The sequence below is a fragment of the Canis lupus genome, chromosome 2 (assembly GCF_003254725.2).
Source record: "Canis lupus dingo isolate Sandy chromosome 2, ASM325472v2, whole genome shotgun sequence".
In the NCBI taxonomy this organism is placed as follows: domain Eukaryota; kingdom Metazoa; phylum Chordata; class Mammalia; order Carnivora; family Canidae; genus Canis; species Canis lupus.
The window spans coordinates 6,975,375-6,999,703 of NC_064244.1; the positions used below are offsets into that span (position 1 = coordinate 6,975,375).

General features: G+C 35.9%; 2 protein-coding genes across 8 annotated transcripts in view; one reads left to right on the forward strand and one right to left on the reverse strand.

Annotated features, from left to right (window-relative positions):
- THNSL1 (threonine synthase like 1) lies at positions 1 to 14,311 on the reverse strand. 4 transcript variants are annotated; one of them, XM_025463916.3, is made up of 3 exons: positions 14,164 to 14,311; positions 7,734 to 7,905; positions 1 to 6,543 (listed from the first exon to the last, which is right to left on the reverse strand). In XM_025463916.3, the coding sequence occupies exon 3, from the start codon at positions 6,493 to 6,495 to the stop codon at positions 4,264 to 4,266; it is 2,232 nt and encodes a 743-aa protein (XP_025319701.1). In that variant the 5' UTR covers positions 6,496 to 6,543; positions 7,734 to 7,905; positions 14,164 to 14,311; the 3' UTR covers positions 1 to 4,263. The 4 variants fall into 4 exon arrangements, with proteins under 4 accessions (XP_025319701.1, XP_025319700.1, XP_025319702.1 ...); XM_025463915.3 differs by lacking the exon at positions 14,164 to 14,311 and adding an exon at positions 13,883 to 14,070; XM_025463917.3 differs by lacking the exon at positions 14,164 to 14,311 and adding an exon at positions 13,587 to 14,067.
- Positions 14,279 to 24,329, forward strand: part of ENKUR (enkurin, TRPC channel interacting protein) — a 25,036-nt gene continuing 14,985 nt past the window's right edge. Inside the window, exons 1-2 of one of the 4 annotated variants that reach the window (XM_025463920.3) lie at positions 14,279 to 14,854; positions 22,242 to 22,387. In XM_025463920.3, the coding sequence (XP_025319705.1) occupies positions 22,279 to 22,387 (109 nt within the window). In that variant the 5' untranslated portion in view covers positions 14,279 to 14,854; positions 22,242 to 22,278. The remainder of the gene's footprint in view (positions 14,855 to 22,241; positions 22,388 to 24,329) is intronic. The other 3 variants (XM_025463922.3, XM_025463923.3, XM_025463919.3) reach the window with 3 other exon arrangements.

Consider the following 24,329-nt stretch of genomic DNA (forward strand, 5'->3'; position numbering starts at 1 on the left):
TTTTTCCAAAATACTTTTTATTCAATAAGAACATGAGATAATGAATGCTGTAAACAAAACAAAGTATAGAAGGCCTCTAATTTTAAGGAAAATGACGTACTTACTATCACACAGATTGCCAGTCTGGGGTATATGTTGCCAAGTATACCCAAAACAATATTTTTTACATGGCTTCAAAGAAAACCTATTGTTGAGCATATAATTAAATTACATTTTAGTGTTGCATTATACAAACAAGCCTATTTTAATCTGAAATAAAATTATTGAGTATTTAAATATTAACGTGTTAATATTTGTGCCATAAAGAGTGCCAGGAACATACCTTTATATCAAAAAAAAATTAACTTCTATCTGTTCAAAATGGTTCCTGGAGGCTTTTCTCTTTTTTTTTTTTTTTTGGCATTTCTCATAAACTCTGGAATATTGATCTCAAAGTTTCCATTTTGAAAAACAATAATAAAGCATTTGTTAAAAACACCTCAAACTTACTGGGAGATGATATTAAATTGAACAATTTTAAGACTCATTTACCAAATATGAGAATTTATTTTTAAAAATTCATTGTGAATTTAAGTAATTTAAGTCATAACTCCTCTAATATTTATAAATGAAGTTTAACTTGCCATTAGCAACTCTGCATTTCATAAACCACTAAGCTCTCAATAAGTGTCTAATGATAACCTGAATTAGTGTCATATCTGCACATGTAACTTCAGTGCAGTGACTCAAGACAATTATTACCACTTAGATGAAGAAAGTCATAAGAATTCAGAGTTTAGGAAAAAAAGCTAAATTGATTAATGCACCCTACTGTAGAAAGCAAACTCAACTTTTTGATGTAGAGCTCTCATGAAAATATTGCCAATTGATCAGAATATTGCTAGACATTATGCTGATTTATTTTTTTGTTTCTGACAGTCCCTTTCACTTAACACCGGCAATTTTTTTGGCTCTACTTTTTTGAAACAGAAGAGCTTATGGTAACTTTAATTTGGAAAGAGGCTATTTGTTTTTAAAATTGGAAGAGAGAAAAACTAATGATTTAATGGTTGGAATAGATACACGGTCCCCATACTGATAACTATTTCATATGGAGATTTTTCATGTTCCTGGATTGGTACAAAAACTGTACTATTTATGATTTTATGGGTTTGAGATTCACATGAAAATAGCCTTTTTAAGAAAACTAATATTAAGTAGTTTGAATTATGTAAGGTTTATAAATTATTTGATGGATTCAAACAGTATTTGCCATAAGTTATTGTTTTTCAAAGTGAAGTATTACAATCCAACAAAAACCTCATAAAAAACAATTTATTGCCTTCCACCATCTAATTTGACAGAAACATATTTTGATTTCCATTAATATGTAATTTTAAAATCTTATTTTCCCCCCAAATCTTAAATTCACTATGACATTATAAAACAATTTCTCAAAGATAGTTAAAGCTAGAAATTGTAGTCTGAAATTTAATAATTCGTTTCATAAACAAAGCACTAGTTTTTAATAATACCAAGACATGAAATCTATTTTTACATATTCTTGGAAATAAGTACAAACATTTGAAAGCCCATATTCACTAGTCTCCAACACAAGCTTTACAAAACAATATACCTACAGCATACAAGAACAGATAAAAATTAGTCTATATATATATTAACTGGTAAATGGATAGGCTGTGGTATTCATACAATGGAATATTATATAGTAATAAAAATCAATGAACTGTGACTCCACTCATTTGCATGGATGGATTTTAAGGTTTTCTTTCTTTCTTTTTTTTTATTTTAAGGTTTTCAAGCAAAATGCAAAGGCATGGAAAAATACATACAATGTGACTCCATTTACATAAAATTCAAAACAAAAAGGCAAAACTAAGCAGTGAAAAAGTATAAAAACAAGAGAATGATGAAAATTTAGGATAATGGTTACCTGTGGGGGAGAGAAGTGCATGTCATCAAAGAGGAGACAGCATAGTATATCAAAGGTGTAAGGCTCTACTCTTAAGAGCGAGATGGTGAGTATATGGGTATTTGATTACTCATCAAACTTTACATAGACTTTACACACTGGAGAAAATGAGAAGAAAATGTGACTGTATAGACAACTCTTTTTGAAGACCACTGATCTTGAGTATAAAGAAATAATAGATGGGAAGAAATGTGAATGTTTACAGAAATTTTGTTTTGCTCTTATGATTTTAAGATATGAAGAGAGAGAACCTGAATGACACAAACGTTCCATCAGAGACCGGAGGCTGAAGAAACAGCAGGGATGACTGATGAGATATGACACATGTGAAGGACAAGCACGACTCATTCAGGCAGACGGAAGTAGGAAAAGCTAGAATAATATGCACAGATTTATACAATTGATGGGAAATGGAGATGCATCAGATATGGTGGCTCATTTTTCTTGAATAAGGCAAGGTTATTAGCTTAGAGGGGAAGGATGAAGCTGGGTTTGAGAAGAAATGAAGGCATCAAGTGACAATTTGGGGCAGTGAGATTAACAACTGACCACAAACACAGGTGCTCTCTTGGACATATCACCTTACAGGTTTCTCTGGCCTCTGTCTCGAATATATTTCCCCTTCTTTTTCACCTAGAAAATCTTCCCATCCTTCAAGACCCACTTCAGGTTCTATGTCCTCTGTGAAACCTGTTCTATTCCAGGTCAATCCTTTCCTTTTGTTATAATCCTTACAGCACTTAACTGTATCACTCATTTTTTACTTACTCATAAACTATCTTCTTGCAGGAACTCTTTTGTGTTGTACGTGGCTTCATTTTTCATGTGGTCTCCCTAGCTATAGTGCTTGAGGACAGAATTCATTTTTTTTTTTTTTTAGCACTGTTGGTCCCCCTTTCAGAAAAATAGTGCATTCTCATATGCATGGTGAACTTTTAGCTGTTCACTCTTCTATTTTTTAAACATATCCACTTAAACAGATATTCTTAAAAACAAAAGAAAAAAATAAGAATACGTGAATAAGGGAACTTTGAATCCTCCATTATTTTCTTGTCACTGCTTCTGGTTTTCAATTTTTAGTTTTAGAACTTAACTTTGCAGAAGCCAATCCAGAGATCCAATGTTAATGCAAAATTGGTTTGATTTTTAATATTTTTTAAACGCATTGTTTCCACTCATTAAACTATTTAAAAATTTTTTCCTTACAACTTTTAATATGTTTCTTCATGGAGGTAGCTCTCTTAGAAAATGAAGCAGAATGTTATCAACAAAGACAAATTATGTTAGGAATGCCATCTTGTGGTTGGGAGTAGTCCATTACACTACAGATCCTTTCAGCAACAATCTCATATTCAGAAATAAAATATCCAGTAAATTCATAAATGTAAATCATGGTCAAAATTAGTTACTACAAAGAAAGAAAATCTAGATATGTGTGTATCAATTGTGACTTCAGTTGTCAAAAAAGACAATGTTCATTGAAAAGAGAGACAAATTATATAGCAATTGACTCCAAATAACACAGAAAAACTGTTACCTATAACTATAAATATACTTCTATTAAGACTATTCAGATACTCTGAAGTTTGGAAAATTTTTCTCATGAAATAGTAAGTAATTTTACTTCTATATCCACTACTAAATAGTTATATGGTGACTATTATGTCCTAGATTTAAATCATGTTTCATGATTTTCAAAGTACCTCATCCTATAACCATCCAAAGGGGAGTCAAGGACAGAGCACTTAGCTAATTTGGATGGTGTAGGATATATGTAGTTAGTTGTAGTCCATAACGGGAGTTTGAAAAGAGGTAAAAACACTCGCCCTATTTTAAGAGTGAGTTTACTACTTCTTCCGTACAAGTTAGCCATTTGAATGATAATTACCTTTCTAGTCAATAGAAAACTAGTGATGGTTACACATGTATTACTTAACAGCCATGCTTAAATATTTAATTTCCAGGTGAATACCAGACATTTTGATCCACTTAAAAGTGGGGATAAGGTAGTGGAAACTGATATATCCCTCATGAGTGCAAAGCACAGTGCAACGCAAAGGTCCATGCACTATGGTACCCTTTTGTCACTTCCAGATTATAAGGTTCCAATGGGCATGTGCAGGTACAATGTTGTTATAGAAATCACGTTATTGAAATTCGAAAAGAGAAAAGATCTACATGTAGATATATTTACAAAAAAAAAATGAAAATGCTATTTTATTCCAAATCAACATCTGGAATTTATTATCATATGTTTATCGCCAGAAAGAAATATTTTATTCAAAAAAAATTTATATGAATTGACTTTGTATTAGTTTCTCCACATGACTCTTCAGGACATTCACATCAGCTGCACAGACCTGGTACTCCATCTTCTCTTGCTGTTTCGTTCTCTCTAATAAAGCTTCATGCGGTGGAGGCAGTGCGTTATATGAACTCAGTAAATAAAGCTGACTTGATGAGTTATGGTTGATTTCTTCAATCTTTAAAGCTTGCATGATAGCAGGTGCAAACTTGGAGTAATGAGCTGTAGATGAGACAATCACTGGGCAGGTTTTATCTTGCATTCTGTCTGCAACCACTTTTGCAACAGCAGTGTGTGGATCCAGAATATATCCTGAAGTATTGTAGGTGGAATGAATGGCTGCCAGACACTCTCCCTCAGAGCACCAGTCAGCCACGAAATCCTGCTGAAGTTTCTCAACTAGCATCTTCTCTATCTGGAAGTGATGTTGCTCTTCTAACTGACTAAATAATTTTGTCATTAATTCTCCATCCTTATCAGCCACCAAGTGTAAATGTCGTTCCAAATTTGAAGCTTTAAGAATATCTATTGCTGGTGAAAAGGTCTGTGTTAATTTTCTCTCCCTTAAATCGTAATGTCCTGTTTTTATAAAATCAGTCAAAACATGGTTCTGATTAGAGGCACAAATAAATTTTCGAATAGGGATTCCCATCATTTTGGCATACACGGCTGCTAAAATGTTACCAAAATTTCCAGTGGGAATACAGACATCAACTGGGCTTCCAAAAGAAATAAATCCTTGGCTAACAAGATCAAGATATGCAGAAGCATGATAAACTACTTGGGGAAGCAGTCGGCCCCAGTTTATGGAATTGGCTGAACTTAAGACTGTTCCATATTCCATAATAAGGAAGCCAGTAAAATCAGAATCTTTAAAAATTCCTTTCACAGCTGTCTGGCAAAAATCAAAATCTGACTTGACACCCACTGCCCATCCATTTTCTTTCTGACTGCCAATTATTTGTGCTTTTTGAAAATCACTTACTCCGTTCTCAGGAAAAAATGTGGCCACAGCTATTCTTTGCTTATCATTCTTATTAATACGGCTAAAGCCATTTAAGACTGCACTCCCTGTGTCTCCTGAAGTAGCTACAAGTATCATATAATTGCAACTTGGTGGAATACAGTGTGCAAAAAGATGAGGCATAAGCTGTAAAGACAAATCTTTAAATGATCCCGTTGGTCCATGAAACAACTCCAGGATGAACTGGTTGCCTGAAAGGTGCCTGACAGGGGCAATTTTTGAGCAGGCAAAGTTTTCCCCGTAAGCAGTTTCAATCATTTCTCCCAATCTGGCAGCAGGTATGTCAGCAGGATGTATACACTTTTCCAACAGTATTTGTGCTCTTTCTATGTAGGTTGCTCCTACTAGGCTTTTCCACTCCCTACAGTTTAATTTTGGAAACTCCTTCTCAGGAACGAAGAGTCCACCATCAGAAGCTAACCCCTCAATCACTGCTTCACTGAAGAATTTTGTCGAAACCTTCCGTTCACAGTCTTTAGGCCAAATGTGTCTTGTTGAAATGAATGTTTCTGAGTCCACATCTTGGTATCTTTTAACTGCTTTAAGCACTTTGTCAGCTACCTCCTCGGGGGAAGCCCCACTTTCACAAAATACACGGGTATCGTACCACTTCTTGTAATACTGTCTTCTAAACTTAAGTAAGTCTTTCAGAGATATTTCAGCATTCTGACCTACGATCCTATCTATTTTCATTAATTTTAGACGGCTTACTATATCTATTAGAGGTACATCCAGGTATACAATTATTCCATTTTTCTTCAGATGCCACATGCTAGCATCATGCATTGGATTGGACCCCGTAAGGGAAATCACACTTCCAGATGCAGAGAAGTTTAACACGGCTTTTCCTTCCTCTTCTAAAAATTGCTCATTACCAACATCCTGTAATTTTTCAGACACGCTCATATTCCAGGTTTTTTCAAGGATATCATCATCCACATCGATGACACAACAACCTAGTTTCTGACCTATTATTCTGCCTACAGTTGTTTTCCCAGCACCAGGCGGTCCCATCAGGATAATATTTTTGTCTCCAACAACAGAGTGGGTTGAGTGCCATGACTTCCTGAATTCTGCAAGTGCAAAGGTTCTTGAAAGAAACAGCTGCACATGTTTATCCGTTCTAACATGTATACTAGAAAAACATTTCTGGGCTATTTGTTTCAGATGCGGACATCGGTTAAAGTGGAGCATTCTCTTTTCACTTTTCTGCCCAAGTCAACCTAAAAACTGGCTTTAGCCCTTTTCAAAACATAAAAACAAAAAAAGACATTTGATTACTAATTTTAACAGACTTAAAATCCCAAATAGGACTGAAAATAACCACATCATAAACTATTTAGAAATCTTTCAAATGTATGGGACATTTTTTAAATTCTCACATACTACATATTATCCTTTTAAATAATCTTTCAATCTCAAGACCAAATAATCAAAACTTCAACAATTTCTAAAGCTACACTTAACTCAGAAAATGCCACATCATACTTAAAAAAAAATACTACATTAGATTAGTATGTCTTTTCCTGTAATGAAAATTGTTTCTTGGTCTATAATCCCTATAAACAAGGATTATTTGGATTGTTATTTACTTGCAATTCACAAAAGCTGAACATTATTCTTTATATTTAATTTCTAACTTTAGTTATATGAACATGCTGACAGACTATCATGCTATTCATAAATTTCTCATAAAATTCACAACCAGAAAGTAGAGTAAAATATTTGCTTACAAAATACTTAAATAACTTTCCAAACTATAGGGCAAAGGTATGACATGTTCTTTCTTATGTGCCTTTTGTATGCATACTGTAAAGAATCAATCTTAAATATTTTTCATATCGAAGTCTTTTAAAAAAAATCTAAAATGAAAGGTGTATTATGCAAATTAAGGAAAATTGATAATTAACAGCAAAGTCAAAGGCTACATATCTATAACTGTATCTGCATGAAACCGTCACTTTTGTTTCTGTCCTCTAAACATTATCAGTGGAGACACTTAACTCAAATTCCAGACTCTACAGTGATAGCAAAAAAAATCCCTCAGGAATGTTTCCAATGATGAGAGGAAATAATTATTCTGGCATCCAAAGCAGCTCTGCAATTCCCCATATTGCTAAAATCTGTGTCTTTGGAAATATACTCACCATTAAAACACAAATGCATGCCAGACAAGTCAAACTCTTTCTGAGTATATGTAAAATGCAATTTAGTAACTGCTGCAACATTCATTTAAATCGACTAAAGGAACTCCACACATATGTACTGGGGCTTTTCATACGTTCTGCAATTAAGTCATATTAAATCTTAGATGGTATGTTCAAATACTTTCTAAAAACTTTCGATCATTTACTACTCTGATTATCTCTGCTACTGTGTTCTGTAATTAAACATTTAAAGAATTTTGAAAACTAACACTGAATTTAACTTACAAGTTAAATTAGAACTGTTAAGAGAAGGAATACATTTCCTTATTTGGCTTTTCAGCATGTATGAGATGCGCTTAATTCCCACTGACTTGTAAACATATGACACCCAGGAATCAATCTTAGATGAAGAGTTTGTTGATGGTGAGGCAAAGTCAATCTTTGGAAAAAACAGAGTCTATAATAGAAAAATTTTCAAGTTAATCATCACTGCAATGTTACAAATTCCCACACATAGACTGGTCTATTATTAAAATATCCACCTGAAAATTTTAAAGTAGGGAAAAATAATGAATTGGCCTTTTTCAATAGTTTCCCCAAATCTATTATTAAAATATTAAGATCCTGTGTTTTTCCAACATCTGTGTCTTATAACGGAAAATAAATTTCATTAAACAGTACTAAAGGAATTTCTTCCACCAAGCAATACAAAAGGAATATAACCAAATAAGAACAAATATACAATCTCTCACAATGATACTTGAAATTTTAATTATTTAACTGGATGTTTAGTGATGAGAGAAAAATTTAAATCAGTGGACTAAAGCTATGAAATCAATGTCTGAATTACTCTTACAGGTTGTTTTATCCATCTGAATCACTACATGATTTGTATGTAATCATAGTTGCTGTAAAAAGTGCAAATACAGTGTCCGCTACACACTGGTACTCCCTGGCTATTTGAGTTTATAATAAATTCAAAACACGTATCATAGTGGCTGGCACAAAGAATATTCTCATATATAGAAATATTAATTATTGCTACTCAATGACAATGGACCAAAAACACATAAATTGAATCAGAATATCTAGACTCAAGTGTAGGTGTATGTTTTTATGGTTTGGTTAGTTGCTAAGCCTTCAGAGAAAATAGTGGTACTTAAGCATGAATCAAAAATTGTTTTGTTATGCACAGTCTAATTCTTCCCCTGCAGTAAACCAAGGATCAGAGAAGTGTATACTTGAGTCATATCAGCAATGTCTTTTATTTTTTTTTTTATTTTTTTTTTTTAGCAATGTCTTTTATTAAACTGTATTCTAATAAAGTACTTTAACACCAGCTAGTTTTCTTGGAGGAGGAGAAACACTTTCTAAAACCACCTGACTTACCTCCTATTTAGGAGTGTGTATTCTTTTTTGGTTCTCAGTGTGTAACTTTTGGATGTCTGTATTAGCAGTAACTGTAGTATTTGTTACCTGAGTAGCTGGTTGGTTTGTATGGACATCAAATCTTTTAACAGATCTTTTCCACTTTGTGTTGGTTGCTACAATGCTTATCATCAATTCCATCAAAAGTAGATGACAACGTTAGACACAAACATTATGCATTGTTCACCTTACCTTTTGTAACCTTAGTTTTCCTTACTTTATATAAATTGTGACAATTTAATGCAATTTGGTATCAATATTATTTCACAATAAAAATATTCCTGAAAATAGCAGAAGGCAGTTGTTAAAAGGCTACAAAATGTAACATGTATTATCATTTTTAAAGAAAAATAAAGAAGATGAATTCTAAGTAACATAATAAAATTTGTGTCTTTTTTTTTTTTTTTAAAGATTTTATTTATTTATTCATGAGAGACACGGGCAGAGGGAGAAGCAGGCTCCATGCAGGGAAGCCTGACATGGGACTCCATCCCAGGTTTCCAGGATCACACCCTGGGCCAAAGGCGGTGCTAAACCGCTGAGCCACCTGGGCTGCCCCTAAAATTTTGTTTTATGACATTTCAGCCACAAATTAATTTTAGGGCTTCAACATCCATTGTAAGCAAACCAACAGACAAGATGGAATAATATCCATTGTAACTTTCATCTGGAAATTAAGTTTTGACTTCAGAGGTAATAAACTCAATTCTCATTATTCATGGTATTATTCTATAAAGTCAGCATGCATACTGAATTAGTGAAGAGTGAATATTCCCATTGCTTCCACACTTCCAAATTGTTCCATTCCAAACAATTTTATGTGTTTCTGTTTAAAATCATTTTATACATTTTTAATATATAATTTATACGTATATATGCAGTTGATTCATTACCACTGAACAGCCAACAGCACTCTAATTTATGCCTGAATGAAGCTTGTCTAACACACACATTTTATCTCTAAGGTACATCACAGCCTTATTACCTTAGGAACACTAGGCAACACAACAATCTAGGGGCCATTTTAAACAGCAGAATCATCAACTAGAGGCACAAAAATGAGAAAAATGTGATATTAAATAGAATGGGAGGACACTCGTTTACAGTATTTGAGCTGAAACAGCAAGGCAGGCATCATCTTGCTTGATCTCAGCTAAGAGCATGCACACCAGGAGACTCAAATTTTTCATCACTGTGCATGTGTCCATGAATGAATGTACAAGTTCCGCATGTATTAATTTGGGCTTATAAATACATTTTAGTGAGTAGAATTCACAAATATGGAACCTGTGAAAAGGGAGGATCAACTGCATATCATTTTCCTATATGATTGAAAGCCATATTATTATGCTTTTTCTTTTATTTTTACTTTACTATGTATTTCAGTCTAGTGGTCATGAATAGGCAATTTTTCTTTGGCCAAAGGACAAAACTTTTTCAAATTAAATGTAAGTCAATCACAGGAGTCAGAAAACAAAAGCAGTATTTAAAGACCAAATCTCTTGGCCATAAAGTACTCGTGTTTTACTATGTCAATGTTCTTAAGTATTTTTTGTAGAGCCAAGTTCTTCATGAAAACATTTTAGTCATACTCTCTAATTCCTCAGAGGATGTAAAATCTACACAGCTCCATTATACATTAATATTTTTTAAATAGGTTTTCCTGTTGATCACATATAGTGGGGCTCTTTGATCCACTAACTCCATTGGTTACTTTTTAGACATAATAGACACTTGTCATTCAAATAGACAAATGAAAAGGCTGTGTCAGTGTCACAGCAGACTTTAAAACACAAAAACAGAATGTCCACATAAATAAAATAATTCAAGTACTCTCTGAGCTCAAGGCACAAAACTTCACAATTTTACTGTAGTAAGCTGATCAAAACTGAACAATGAATTCAAGAAAAAAAAGTACAGAAATCACTTTTAAACTTATTTTAAAATTCTTTCTTATGAATACTAATAAACTTACATTTTTAAACCAGAAATGCATATTAATTTTCATCAACCTATTCACAGTGATGTTTTCCTAAGGACACCACTAGATGATTGCTAATCAACTAAAATCATACCCATTATCAATTTTTATTTCCAAAATGGTCCAGAGAAATTTTTCAATTCCATTATAAAATTATCTAGTTTCCAATTCCTTTGGGAAATTATCCAAATCCTATTTAGTCAGGATGATTTAGCATTTGTCACCCATTTAAAATATCTGTTACATACTATTCCAAAATAAAATGTAAGACACAGCATTTAAAAAATTGTTTCATGAGAACTGGCTGTGGTTCAATGAACTTCTAAAAATATTTATGCCATGATTTTGCTTGTTATCCTATATTAATGCAACCTAAATTTCTCAGAAGAATGACTAAATCTGGTCCATTATCTTATGAAGATATCCTGATACTTTTTAAAAAATCCTTAAAAATTACTGCATTCTTACAGCAATAAATTGTTTTCCAATACATTAAAAAATGCAAATTTGCTACGACATAAACTAACCAGGGGAGGTATAGTTCAGCTGCTCTGGAATACTGAGCAAAATTCCTCTCAGCAAACCTTTGGTAGTCAGCTATTATTTTCCTGGAAATAGCAAGGTGGAGAGGGTGGAAAGACCACACACTCTAGTGCCATGCTGTAATCACAGGGATCTTACAATCAAAAGTAGAATTACAAGTTCATTTGCTCATCTTTGCCTCTGTCTTAGTACCAAAAGCTCATTAAGCCTTTCTTCTTGCTAATCTTTCACTGTTAGATATTCTCCTAATGGTCTTGAGTATTTAATTCAAAAGACTTTTTAATTAAGTACCCTTTTTAATTCTGTAACTTAGAATTATATTATTATAAAGAACATCTCTTATCCAGGGTTAATTTTCCTCCTAGTTGTCTCTTTTTACATTCTTACCTAAGCTCATTTTATTCATATAAGTTAGAATTAGTCTTCAGCAAAACACTCTAACTTGTATGTTAAACCATTTATAGCAGGGGTCTGCACAAACTATAACTCACAGGCCAAATCTGTGCAAAACTGTAACTATCCTTTTTAAAAATAAAGTTTCATGGGAACACAACTTATTTATTCATTAATCTGTTTAGTATGGTCTTTGGCTGCTCTTGAGCTACAACAGTGGAGTTGAACAGTTTTGATCAAAACCATTTGGCCTGTAGAGGCCTAGAATATTAATTATCTAGCCCTTTACAGATAAAGTTCATGACCTCTGTCAGTGGACAAATGCCGATTCCCTGTAGGCATATTGGACACAGACATTTCCTTGAACAGTACTGCCATTTTGAGGCAACTATAAAAATTAGAAATATATTCTTTGTAAATATGCTTTCAAAAGGCAAGCAGAGGGATCCCTGGGTGGCGCAGTGGTTTGGTGCCTGCCTTTGGCCCAGGGCGCGATCCTGGAGACCCAGGATCGAATCCCACGTCGGGCTCCCGGTGCATGGAGCCTGCTTCTCCCTCTGCCTGTGTCTCTGCCTCTCTCTCTGTGTGTGTGACTATCATAAATAAATAAAAATTAAAAAAAAATAAAATGTTTAAAAAAAAAGGCAAGCAGAATTATAGAGAAAGTATCTAGAAAGGAAAAAAGTTCCTTTCTAAATGCTTTAACAACTTCACCATGACTGTAAACTACCTATACTAATAGTGAGGAGATCATGAACTGGTATTTTTAAAACCACAATAAATATACTGATTATCAGTGAAACTACTGTATTCCATAACACCAGAAAGTCAAGACTAGCTAAGGTTGGTTGACACTTACTAATTGGAGAAATCATGCTTTGCCCTAATCATTTTTTGTGAAATGATTCATATGAAACGTCCCAGAGTGCTGCTTCTTCATTAGAAAGTTTATAAGCTTTGGCCAATGACCATCCGCTTGGTTAATGGTATCATCATTTTAAGTCTTAGTTCAAATCTTAGCACGAATAAAGAGAGTTTTTCTCTATACATGCTAAGCAAAGCAAACAAAATAACCTCCAAACCGAAATAATAAAATATTCAGAGGGGAAAGGAAAACAACAAAGTGGTATATACATAAAAAAAAGTTCTGAAAAACAGAAAATCCGATGTGAAGAGCAGGAGCATCATCACCAAAGCGCCACTTGTCTGAAATAAGATGCTAAATGTCTGGGATAAAAATAAAAATCTGATCAACTGGATAAGAAAAAACCTAAATTTATTCTTATCTGATGAAATTCAGTAGGAGTCCCAAATGATAAGGACCCACCCATTCTGCACAGCCTTTTCAGTAGGAACTAATGGTTAATGAAGCCATCGTGCTGTTTTTCTCTCTCTACCGAGTACCCTGGCAGTGAAATGACCAAAACTGGTGGTGTCTTATCTTTGACCATCTTTATTCCCTGTGGACAGTGGCCTTTGTCAGGTTCATTCAGACCAACTATCTTTCCAAAATATTGCCAAAATGTCTTTTAGAGACTCAGGATGGCAAAGGCTTCTGTACGAATTTCTTTCAGCATAAAGAGGTTTCTGGAAGAGCAGACGGTTAAAACGGAACACCGCTCCCGAGAAGACAATTAAAAAAAACAAGGGGGGGGGGGAACACCATAAAAATGGGTAAAAATTCAAGGGCCCATTTAAGAGGCTCCTCCTGGTTTAGGCTGCTTTTGCACAAATTACCGAGTGCACACGTCTGTGGATAAAGACCTAAGAGGAGGGGCCCGACCAGCAGGTACCTGGGGCCGAGGGCAGCGAACCGGAGAAAGGGAGGCCGAGCGAAGCCCGCGGTGCGACAGGTGCACGGGGAGGCGGGGGCGCGCGGGGGCGCGCGGGGGCGCGACTCCCACAGGTGGCGAGCAGGGCCGCGCAGCGAGCTCCCCGCAAGCCCGGCAGAAGCGGCGGGGAAGACGAGCGCACAGGCGGGATGACAACGAAGTAGCGGGAAGGAGAACAAGGAACGCAGTGGGGAAGGCATGCAAATGGGACGGACCGGTGTCTACTGGTTCCATTTCTTTCTCCTCAAATCACTCACCAAGAAAATCTCACTGAGAAGACGGGGCAAAGGAAAGAAACTGGGGAGGAGCGTCCAGGAGCCGCCACCGCCGCCTCGGGACGGGGTCCCGCACCTCTGGGGCTCTCACACCGGCTCGCCCACAGCCCAGGCCCAGGGCCTCCGCCAGGCCGGACCCGCCCCCAGCCCCGCGCGGCGGCCTCTGCGCCTGCGCCGGTGAGGGCCTGCGCGCCCGCGCGCCACACCCACGCCCCGAGCGCCCGCACCCTGGGCACGTGACTCTCGGGCCGCGCTCCACCTACCGGAATCCTCCCTGCTCCTCAGGCTCCTCCCCCCGGCCCCGGGGCGGCTCTCCGCGGAGGCCTCGGCGGCTGGCCCCGCCCACTCAGGGATCGGCGCCTGCGCACAAGAGACTGACTCATTGTGTGACGCCTGCGAACCCGCTGCGCGCCCTACTCTCTAGTGGGTCTGTCTTTCTGTCCAAGTCCGCCGAGACAGCGACGAGCAATGTCTTTAAGGGGTCGCCATTCCGCTCCTTATTCCCAAAGGCACACATAAACGGTGATTTCCTTATTGAACTCAAGCAGAAAAATTGCAGAGGGAAGAGAGGAAACCTCGTGCGCGGTGCTGCCTTCCACTTCCCCGTAGCCTAGCAACCGTTTCCAAGGCAACCACGCCGTCCACTAACGCTAAGCAACCCCAAAGAGAATTAGAAGGGTTATTTTATTTTCTTCCCAAGAGAGGACTGCTGAGAAGAGGTCAAAGGGAAACTAGGTAAAAGAGAGAAACTTTAGTTCCGTGAGAAGACACGAGTAGGAAAAGGAAAGGGGAACAGTGAAGAAAGAGACACAGATATTGGGATAGTGAGGGAAAAAGTTGAGTATTTTTAAGGAGTCGTTTTGGTGGCCATGGATACAACTTGCTTTTCTGAGAGCATTTATAACCTCATACCCAGTGACTGGAAGGAGCCTCCCCACCGTCCTAGGTATGTGGGTAAGCAAAGATTATCACTTGAAACTAGAATACGGAATAATTATGCCATTTCAGGATTAACTAAGCATCATATAACGTTGAAAAATATGTATTTTTTTGTCTCAGTGAAGTAGACTTGAATGTCAGCTTCTTAAAGAAGAGATTGCAAAATCTAGGTATTTATCATCTCCCAATTCACAGAGAGGACCGCCCAGTGCTGTGAGAGGGCCATTTTATTATGTTAGCTGCCTGTTAATACAGTATGTAATTGTTTTCTAATGTATCTAATTGTTCATACATGATGTGGCATACAAAATAGCGTGAAATCTCTTGTGGCTGTTGAAAAGGGAAAATCACAGTTTTATTATTCTGTGTTAGGATACTTGTTATGTGATTTCAGGAGTTCATTGTTTTATTTCTGACTACACTACCGCTCCCTCCCCAAAGGGATAGTAGTTATTTATTTCGGAGATGATAGTCAAATGTAAATTTGTGTTTCTGAGGCTCAGTTGTAGGTGAAACAAAATAGATTAGCTTCTAAAGTCTTTTTCAAATCTGATAGTGGGATAGAAGGAAGAGGGGATGGGTGGAGACCCCAAAATACGTAATTGAGTTTAAAATTTTGTGTAGGTGTTAGGACCCCTTAAACTCCCCTCATTTCAAAAAGCTAACCCTACTGAAAAAAACCAAAAATCTAACCCCCAAGTAAATATCTCAGTCACTCACTTGTGTAGGGGCTTAGAATTTATGTAATCCATGGGGAGAATGGAAGATAACCAGTGCAGAAAATCTTATTCCTCCTAGTACTTGAAATATGTGCTGTTTTTTTTTTTTTTTAATCCTTTCTTCTTCTGCTGATGCAAGTCAAAACCACACTGAAAGAGTACCAGGCTAGGGATCCCTGGGTGGCGTAGCGGTTTGGCGCCTGACTTTGGCCCAGGGCGCGATCCTGGAGGCCCGGGATCGAGTCCCACATCGGGCTCCTGGTGCATGGAGCCTGCTTCTCCCTCTGCCTGTGTCTCTGTGCCTCTCTCTCACTGTGACTATCATAAATAAATAAATAAATTTAAAAAAGAGTACCAGGCTAAAAAGTAGGCTCTGAAACTAATTGGTTTGGGAATCATGAATAAATTTTCATTTGTTTTCTGATGTGTAAAACAAACTAAATGACTCAGCTAATCTTTTAGATTCCTTTCAGATCTAATGGTCAATTATTTTTACTAGTAATTACTTGGGGTACATAACATCAACAAGTGGGAAAATCCTTCCATTTTAAGCCCAAGTGTCTAATTTTAACAAGAGCAGTACCTATATTATTTTCCACTAGCTTCTCAAAATCTAGTTGAGAATGGAAAGAGGAATGTAAAGTAAGATGTGATGGAATTGCAGAATTTATGAGTATTCTAATTAACTCTTGCTGAATGAATTTATGGTCAGAAATTCCTGTAACCTTTCTGTAACCACTGGTAGATTGTATTTTTTATTGAGTACTGAATTTGAATGGTAAGATATTTTATTAGATAGACGTTTTGTTACTGGTAAATTAAAAAGATGCACCTTTATGGCACCTAAGTATTTTTTCAAGAAATTTTATAGGAACAATCTTTATTAATTTGGCAAGCAATAACTGAGCCCCTAATATGTGTATAACATTGCCCTTGGGGAATGTTCTTGGGGAACTTTGGAAGTTACAGCACAAACTCCTTGATTGATTCTGAAGGAATAAGTAGAGAAAAGGACCTCGTGGTGAAGGGGAGAGAAGGTCCAAATGTAGTGCCAAAGAACTCTCTCTGTTAGGGTGAGAAGACAACAATCTACATTGTCTGCAACAACCCTGTGGGGGTTTTAATTTGACAAGATGTCATGCAAGCAACTAGTAATACATAAAAACAGAGTGTATTAACACATTTAACAAATTCCTCTCACCACACTAACTTGCTCTGACCCAATCCCTTTACTAATAGTGAGAATTAATCATAAGAAAGAAATGTATTAACCTCCAAGGCTTATTTGCATTACTGAGTTATAAATTCAGCTTCAAGAAAACTCACTGCAGTTCTGTGCAAGACCAGCAAGATGACCGTCCAACTTTCACAAAGAGGTCTATTCCTCAACAACTGACTGCATTGTGAAATTCCCATACTTCAGAAGTTCCAGTCTCCTTGGGACACTACAATATAAACTTTAACATGTTGACTAACAATAAAACCATTTATTATTGGAAGTCCTACTGAGAGATGCAAGTAACTAAATGAGAACATGGAAAATGGATATATGGAACCAAAGTGGGGTGAAGGGCATCCTCTTGCAGTTGAACTTAATGATCTGGGACTCAAGATATGACAGTGTTAAAGTCAGTGAGAAGCCATGAATCCGTTTTCAAAATTTCAGTTGCTCATGATGCATGAGGTGGTTTCCGAGATGTCACCAAATATGTCACCCTTCCATAGATGGCTCCGGTTACTTAACATCACCAATCATTCTGTCTTTTCCTTTTGTTTAAGGTAATATTCCAGGTATGTACTGAATAGGCCATGGGACCATTATACCTTTCATTACAGCGCAGTACTTTTATTAATGCACTTATTAGCATTTTTGACATTCATATTCTCCCATTGCCTCACATTGAAATTCCCTCATAAATTATGGCTAAGGTCATCTGTCCCATCGTATAATTAATGTAACTGATTGTTTTTGATCTAAATTCATTGTTATCTATGGAGATAGTTTTGAACTTTGAATCTTTCATATACTCTCTCAAACATCCCTCCCAGCTTTGTGACATTTGCAAATCTAATGTCTTTTATATCTCCATCTGTCATTAAGTAGGACAAATACTTTGCACTTTAGTAGGCTACTAGACACCTTTTTCTAGGCTGACAGCAATACTGTTTTTAAGAGTTCAGTCAGTCATCCATATGCATCCATTAATCAATTCATAGTTATCTACCTTATAAGTAAGGATAAGAGGCTTTGCTAACATAAAGTTGTGCATTAGTATGTCTAAGGTAGTTGCCTGATTCATGAGTCAAATAATCTGTAAAAAATATGATGTTCATTTCAATGACCTGAAACCCCAAATGGCTCGTTTAATCATTACTTCTCTACAAGCTTTCAGATGATTTCCAAAATTGACATCAGGCTCACCCTTGTGGAATTTCTGGATGCATGCTTTTTAAAAATGGGAATATTTACAGTCTAACTACCCATTAGTTGGCTGGGTTTTTTTAAGGCTTTCCGGCTTTCATTGGTGTTATCTATGGCATGTAGTCAGAATTTCATTTTCAGAGGTTCTCATCCTTCTTGGACTACCTCTTATTTTATTCAATTTCCATTCTGTTAAATCTATATCTTCTGAGGCTTTGTAACATCTCTTTGTTTAAAGTCCAGTTATGTATCTAACTTTGCTAAGCAATCTTGACTATTATGAAATCTTAGACGACAGGGTCATTTTCTCCTGAGGGTCTTACCTACTTTGCTGATATTTTGTAGCTAATAATTAAGTTGGGGAAAGCAGTAGTCCCTTAAAATTAATTTATATTCAAAGAATGTAAAAAATATTCTAAAGTTTTTGTTTTCAGTATGTTTTCAATTTTATGTTAAAATTCCCATTGTTCCAATATATGGTCTTGGAGTTTTATAACAGTGTTAGAAATTGCTATTCAGATTTTAATTTGGCTGTCTAGTCTCAGCAGACTTTCATAATAATAACACTTCTCTTCATCTCTTGTAAAGAAAAGAAAGTAAATTTTACAACTACTAATATGGGAAGAGATCATCATATTAAGTTTTTAAAATCAAGTTATATTTCATACATAAATAAAAATATAGAAAATGTATTTGGATAATGGATTGAGGAGATAGAGGAAAACTATATCTTTATTCATTTTTTAAAATTGAGTTGTGATTGGCATATACTGCTATACTAGTTTCATATTTTCTTATTTTTATAATTTGGGAAAGTAAAAAATTATTCCTATAGAATAAAATGTATTGTTTTGTATAACAAATGGGTAAGCTTTCAGCTCACAAAATAATGTATTGAATCACAAGATTTTGAAAATTAAAAAGAAGTAAGCATATACACACTTTTTTCTTAGCACAGGGAAAGTTATTTTATTAATCAAGGGATATTTACCAGGTCCAACTTGCATATGAAATTTAAGGCACAAGGTTGGATTGAACATTATTTTTGAAAGTATCTAATAAACTCAGTTTAGTCCATAATTAATCCCTAGACATTGAGTTCAAGATTAAGGAAAGGCCCCTAAAAGCAAGAAACAATTCAATGTTTCTTCAAACATATTTATCCGTATAAGAAGAGGATACAAGCTGTTAAAAGTGATGTAGCTAAACTTCTTCCAATCAAGGATGGAATTTACCCTCTCACCTTAAACAACTAAAACACCAGGGAAAAAAAGTGTAAAACAATAGTTTTCATAAAATGGACAAGAGACAGCACACACCAGTCATTTCTGGGAGAAAGAAACAAGCTTTAGGATTGCCCCAACACTCTTCCTAGAAAGTTTCTAGACCAAAATCCAGGGAAGAGGAATTTAAAGAAAACCCATTAGTTCTCTGAGTTAAAGGAGACAGAATTCAGAGTCTGGAGAGGTTAAGGCATGTAGAATTCACAACACAGAGACATAGTACCAGAGAGAAGAGAATTGGAGAGAGAGACAATGAGAGTGTATGCTATGGAAATATGCAAGAGGATTTTTTTGAAGTTGTTGGTTGACAGTACATGTATATGATGAAACTACTGAGGCCAGAGAAATAACCAACAGAAGGCAGTAGATCCAGATAAAGTTCAAATTTCCACCAGCCGGAGTGGAAACACCTCTTAAGACACAGGGCATTGAGCAGTGCACTCAAAAGTATATTGCCTCAGTAATGGGGCCAAATTAGAACTAGACTCAAAGTTCTTCTGGATCCAGAAATATAATGCATAACCAATAGAAAAATCAGTCAATACAAACAGACAAAGAAATGACATCAATGAGAGATTTGATAGACCAGAGCATTAAAACTATTTTAAATATTCTTCATGTATTCAAAAAATGTAAAGGAAAAAATGAGCAAGATACAAAGAGAAATGGAAAGGTTAAAAAAAGATTTAAAAAAGAAAGACCAAAATCTAACTTCTGGACATAAAGGATATCACTGGGTGGGATTAACAGTAGCTAAAACACTGAAGAAAATATTGTTGAATTTGAAGACATGGTAATAAAACAATACAAAATTAAAGAAAAAAATTGAAAAGGAAAATAGTCAATCAGTGCATTGTAGACAACATCAAGCAGCCTAACATAACTATAATTAGAATTGCAGAAGGAGAGGAGAGAGATGGGTAAACAGGAAAAGTATTTGAATAACAGCCAAAATTTTGACAAATTTAATGAAGCTTCCAAATACAAGAACAATGAGTTCCAAGCAGAAAGAAGAAAAAGAAGGAGGAGGAAGAGAAGAAAACCACACCAAGGGACGTTACAATCAAATTTCTTAAAACCAGTAATAATAATAAAAAAAAAAACTTAAGAGCAGCCAAAGGAAAAAGAAACATCACATACAGAAGAAGAAAGAGCAAATATCTCAAAGAATGGAAAAACACTGTTGCCATAGAGCAAAGGAGTGCTGAAGTGATTTTATTAATAGGAGATAGAGTAGATTTTAGAGTACAGAGTTTTATTTTTTTATTTTTATCTTTTTAAGATTTTATTCATGAGAGACACAGAGAGAGAGAGAGAGGCAGAGACACAGGAGGCAGGGGCAGAAGGAGAAGCAGGCTCTATACAGGGAGCCTGAGGCAGGACTCGATCCCAGGTCTCCAGGATCACACCCTAGGCTGAAGGAAGATGCTTAACTTTTGAGCCACCCAGGTGTCTCTATACAGAGTTTTAAAAGGGATAAAGAACATTACTTTATAATGATGAAGTGGTCAGTTCAAGAATATATGAAAATTTGGGGTGCCTGGATGGCTCATTCGATTAAGTATCTACATTAGGCTCAGATCATGATCCCCAGGGTCCTGAGATCAAGCCCCACATCGGCCTCCTTGCTCAGTGGGGAGCCTGCTTCTCCTTCTCCCTCTGCTCCCCCTGCTTGTGCTCTCTCTCTGTTAAATAAATAAAATTTTAGAAAAATATATTTTATTTAAATTCAATTTGCCAACATTAAATACATTAAAATCTTTAAAAAGAAGATATGATAATTTTAAATGCTATGAACCTTCAAACATAGCTTCAAAATATGTGAAACAACACTTGATAGAACTAAAAGAAGAAATGAACAAATCCACAATTGTAGACAGAGATTTCATCATCTTTCCATAATTAATAGAACATTTGAAAACACTACCAGTTTTACCTAATCAATATTTGTAGAATATGCCAGCCAGGAACAGCCAAGTACACTTTCTTGAGTGTTTAGAGAGCATTTACCAAGATAGTCCATACTTTGTGCCATTGTCACAAGTGTCAGAAAGTTTAAGAGAATTGAAATTGTACAAAATATATTCTCTAACCATAGTAGAAATTAGTTAGAAACCAGAAAGACACCTGGAAAATCCCCAAATATTTGGGAACCAAACAAAACACATGTGAAGAAGCTCTTTAATCGAAGAAGAGATCAAAAAAGAATTAAAAAGGTATTTTGAGCTGAATGAAAGATTTGTGGGATGCAGCTATAAAAGCAGCTCTTAGAGGGAATTCTACATTTTTAAATACTTCTGTTAGAAAACTGTTTGGTTTAAAGTCAAATGCCTAAACCTGCACCTTAAGAAACTAAAACAAAAAGGGCAAAGTAAGCCAGAATAAGGAGAAATAATAAAGTGTGGAAATCATTGAAATGGAAAACATGTGAACATTAGAGAAACACAATGACAAGATCAATGAAGTAAACACCTAGCTAAACTGATCAGCAGAGAGAGAGAGAGGACACAAGTCACCAATATTAGGAGTGGGAGAAGTGACATCACTCTTGATGCTACACATGTTAACAAAGAAATACTATAATCTTTACCCTGGCACCTCTTTCTGAGGGCAAAGCTTCCATCAAGGGTGTTTGATAGGGGCTCAGATAATTACACTTTATATCTGTCTCTGAATGAATATAGGCTTATATGTATTTAAAATGTATGCATTTCTTTTTTTTTTAAGCTTTTATTTTATTAGTGAGACACACACACACACACACAGAGGGAGAGAGGCAGAGACACAGGCAGAGGGAGAAGCAGGCTCCATGCAGGGAGCCCGACTCAGGATTCGATCCTGGGTCTCCAGGATCAGGCCCTGGGCTGAAGGCAGCACTAAACTGCTGAGCCACCCGGGCTGCCCAAAATGTATGCATTTCTTAACTTGAAATCACTTTTACTGGAAATACAAATGCTACAACTTTTTTTAAATTGTAGGTACATATCTATTTTTAAGACGTCTATAAAAGACAACATGCAAAAACATAAAATGGCAATGAAGTCTATGGGACCACCAAAAGTTGAAGTACCTTCTCCAAAGGATTTCCTGAAGAAACATTCAAAGGAAAAAACTCTACCACCCAGTAGGTTTTAACATTTTTTTTAAATATTAAAAGTACTAACAGATCATTTAACTAGAATTATCTTACTGCCAATGAATGTTAAATATTCACAAGTGATGTTTTCCTCATGTTTAAGAGAATCTGAAATTCTAGGAGAAAGTAGAAGTAGAGAATGCAGTGGCAAAAGAAAGTGGAGAATGCTAAGTTGTCTCCCAAATAGGCTTTCCCTGTGATGGTGCAAGCATCTGAACTACCATCTTGGACTATCCAATAAAGCCCCACCTCCAGTACCACATGCTTCACCATCTTTGTCCATAGCCATGCAATTTCAGTAAAAATAACAATGATAAGAAGTGTCCTAAGCCCCAGTAAGAAGAGTACCTGGCATCTAAATTCTGTCTGGTCTTTTCTGCAAGAGATAAGAATCACAACTATTAAAACTGGTTGAAGCAACTATCCGGCATGGGCTTTAAGCCTCCCAGATCTCTAAGACCATTAGGACAGTAAATGAGTCAGGTGTAATGGAGGGACCTTCGTGAATGAGTGGGAGACAAAGCCAGCTTCTTCGGCATACTGTGTGTGGTCACAGTATGCTTAAAAGCTTGGTTTAATGCACTGCTTTTGCCACCTTGAAATTCTTAATTTTTGATCAAAGAGCTCCATGTTGTCATGGAGGCCTTGCAAATCATGTAATCAATCATAGTCATAGAGTATATAGATATTAGGAAGAAAGTTATCTGGAAAATGGGCAGGTATGTATGCATGGAAACAGATTCTTCCTATCCCTGATGTGTCTTTCCTGATGTTTTAGGACAATAGAGAGAGGAAAATTAGTCTTGCTCTTTTGAAAAGTTAGCTTTTTTATGTTACCTGGCATCAGGGAAATAATGCAACATCTCAAATCCAGCTAGGGTATACCTTTTGACAAAGGTGAAAGTACCAAATTGAACACCAATAAAAAATAAATTTATTATTAAAAACAAACAAACAAACAAAGGTGAAAGTACTTCTCCCCGTGGCCGTATTTTATATCCTACAATCCTCTCTCATACCCATAATGCCATGACAAAGGCTGAGGATATTATCAGGAAAGATGGAAAAAGCAAATCTAAAACTATGACATTCATGCATAAATTCATGTCTTTCAAAAGTCTCTTTTGGATCTTTCTCAAGGGGAGTTTTGGTATTTTGTGACCCCCAATCACTTGAGAACACTGGAAAATCTTAAAATGGAATTAGTCTGTTTTAATGATATTATTTAACTTCTCATGTATCTTCTCTAGAGTTACGCAAGTTATATAACTACCAAGCTAAATAAATAAATCCTAAATATCAAATAAGGGAAGAAGTCTATCTCTCCCCTTATAACAAGACAAAACAAACACATAATTATATTGACCTATGAATAATCAAGAAGGTTGGGGTCTTGTGAGAGTTCAATCCAATGAGTTAAAGGTAATATAGACCAAGGCTGCTTCCTGACTCTTTTTGCATGTTCTGTCATTTTGAATACAATAGTTTTGAAGACAATAATTTGCTAGACACACTGAACAATACCTAACAGGTACATGAACATTTATGTAAATTCAATTGTTAGAACATCTGCATGACTACAAGGCTATGTTGACATTGCCATTTTGATATAACCTTAAGAAAACAAACCATTTGGTGTTTAGATTTATAATTATGACTACCAATGATTTGTGAAAAGATCCTCATCCCATTTTGCAAGCCTCACCCACTGCCAACCCCTGCCCCTAGGATGAGAGAAAAGATCATGTTTAAATAGGTATAACATAAGAAAAAGATGGGCCAGCTCTAGGCACCATCCAGTGGACACCCACAGCCAACCAAGGGTTATAAGTTATTCTAGTTACTCATCTAAGAATAAATTATCAGCCTTTCTAAAGTGTTTCCTCATTTTCTAAGAATTCATTTTTACCTCATATATATTTCTAAAGCT

Bases quoted from the DNA above. Each gene is read 5' to 3' on its own strand.
- THNSL1 (XM_025463916.3), bottom strand. From the start codon at position 6,495: ATGCTCCACTTTAACCGATGTCCGCATCTGAAACAAATAGCCCAGAAA.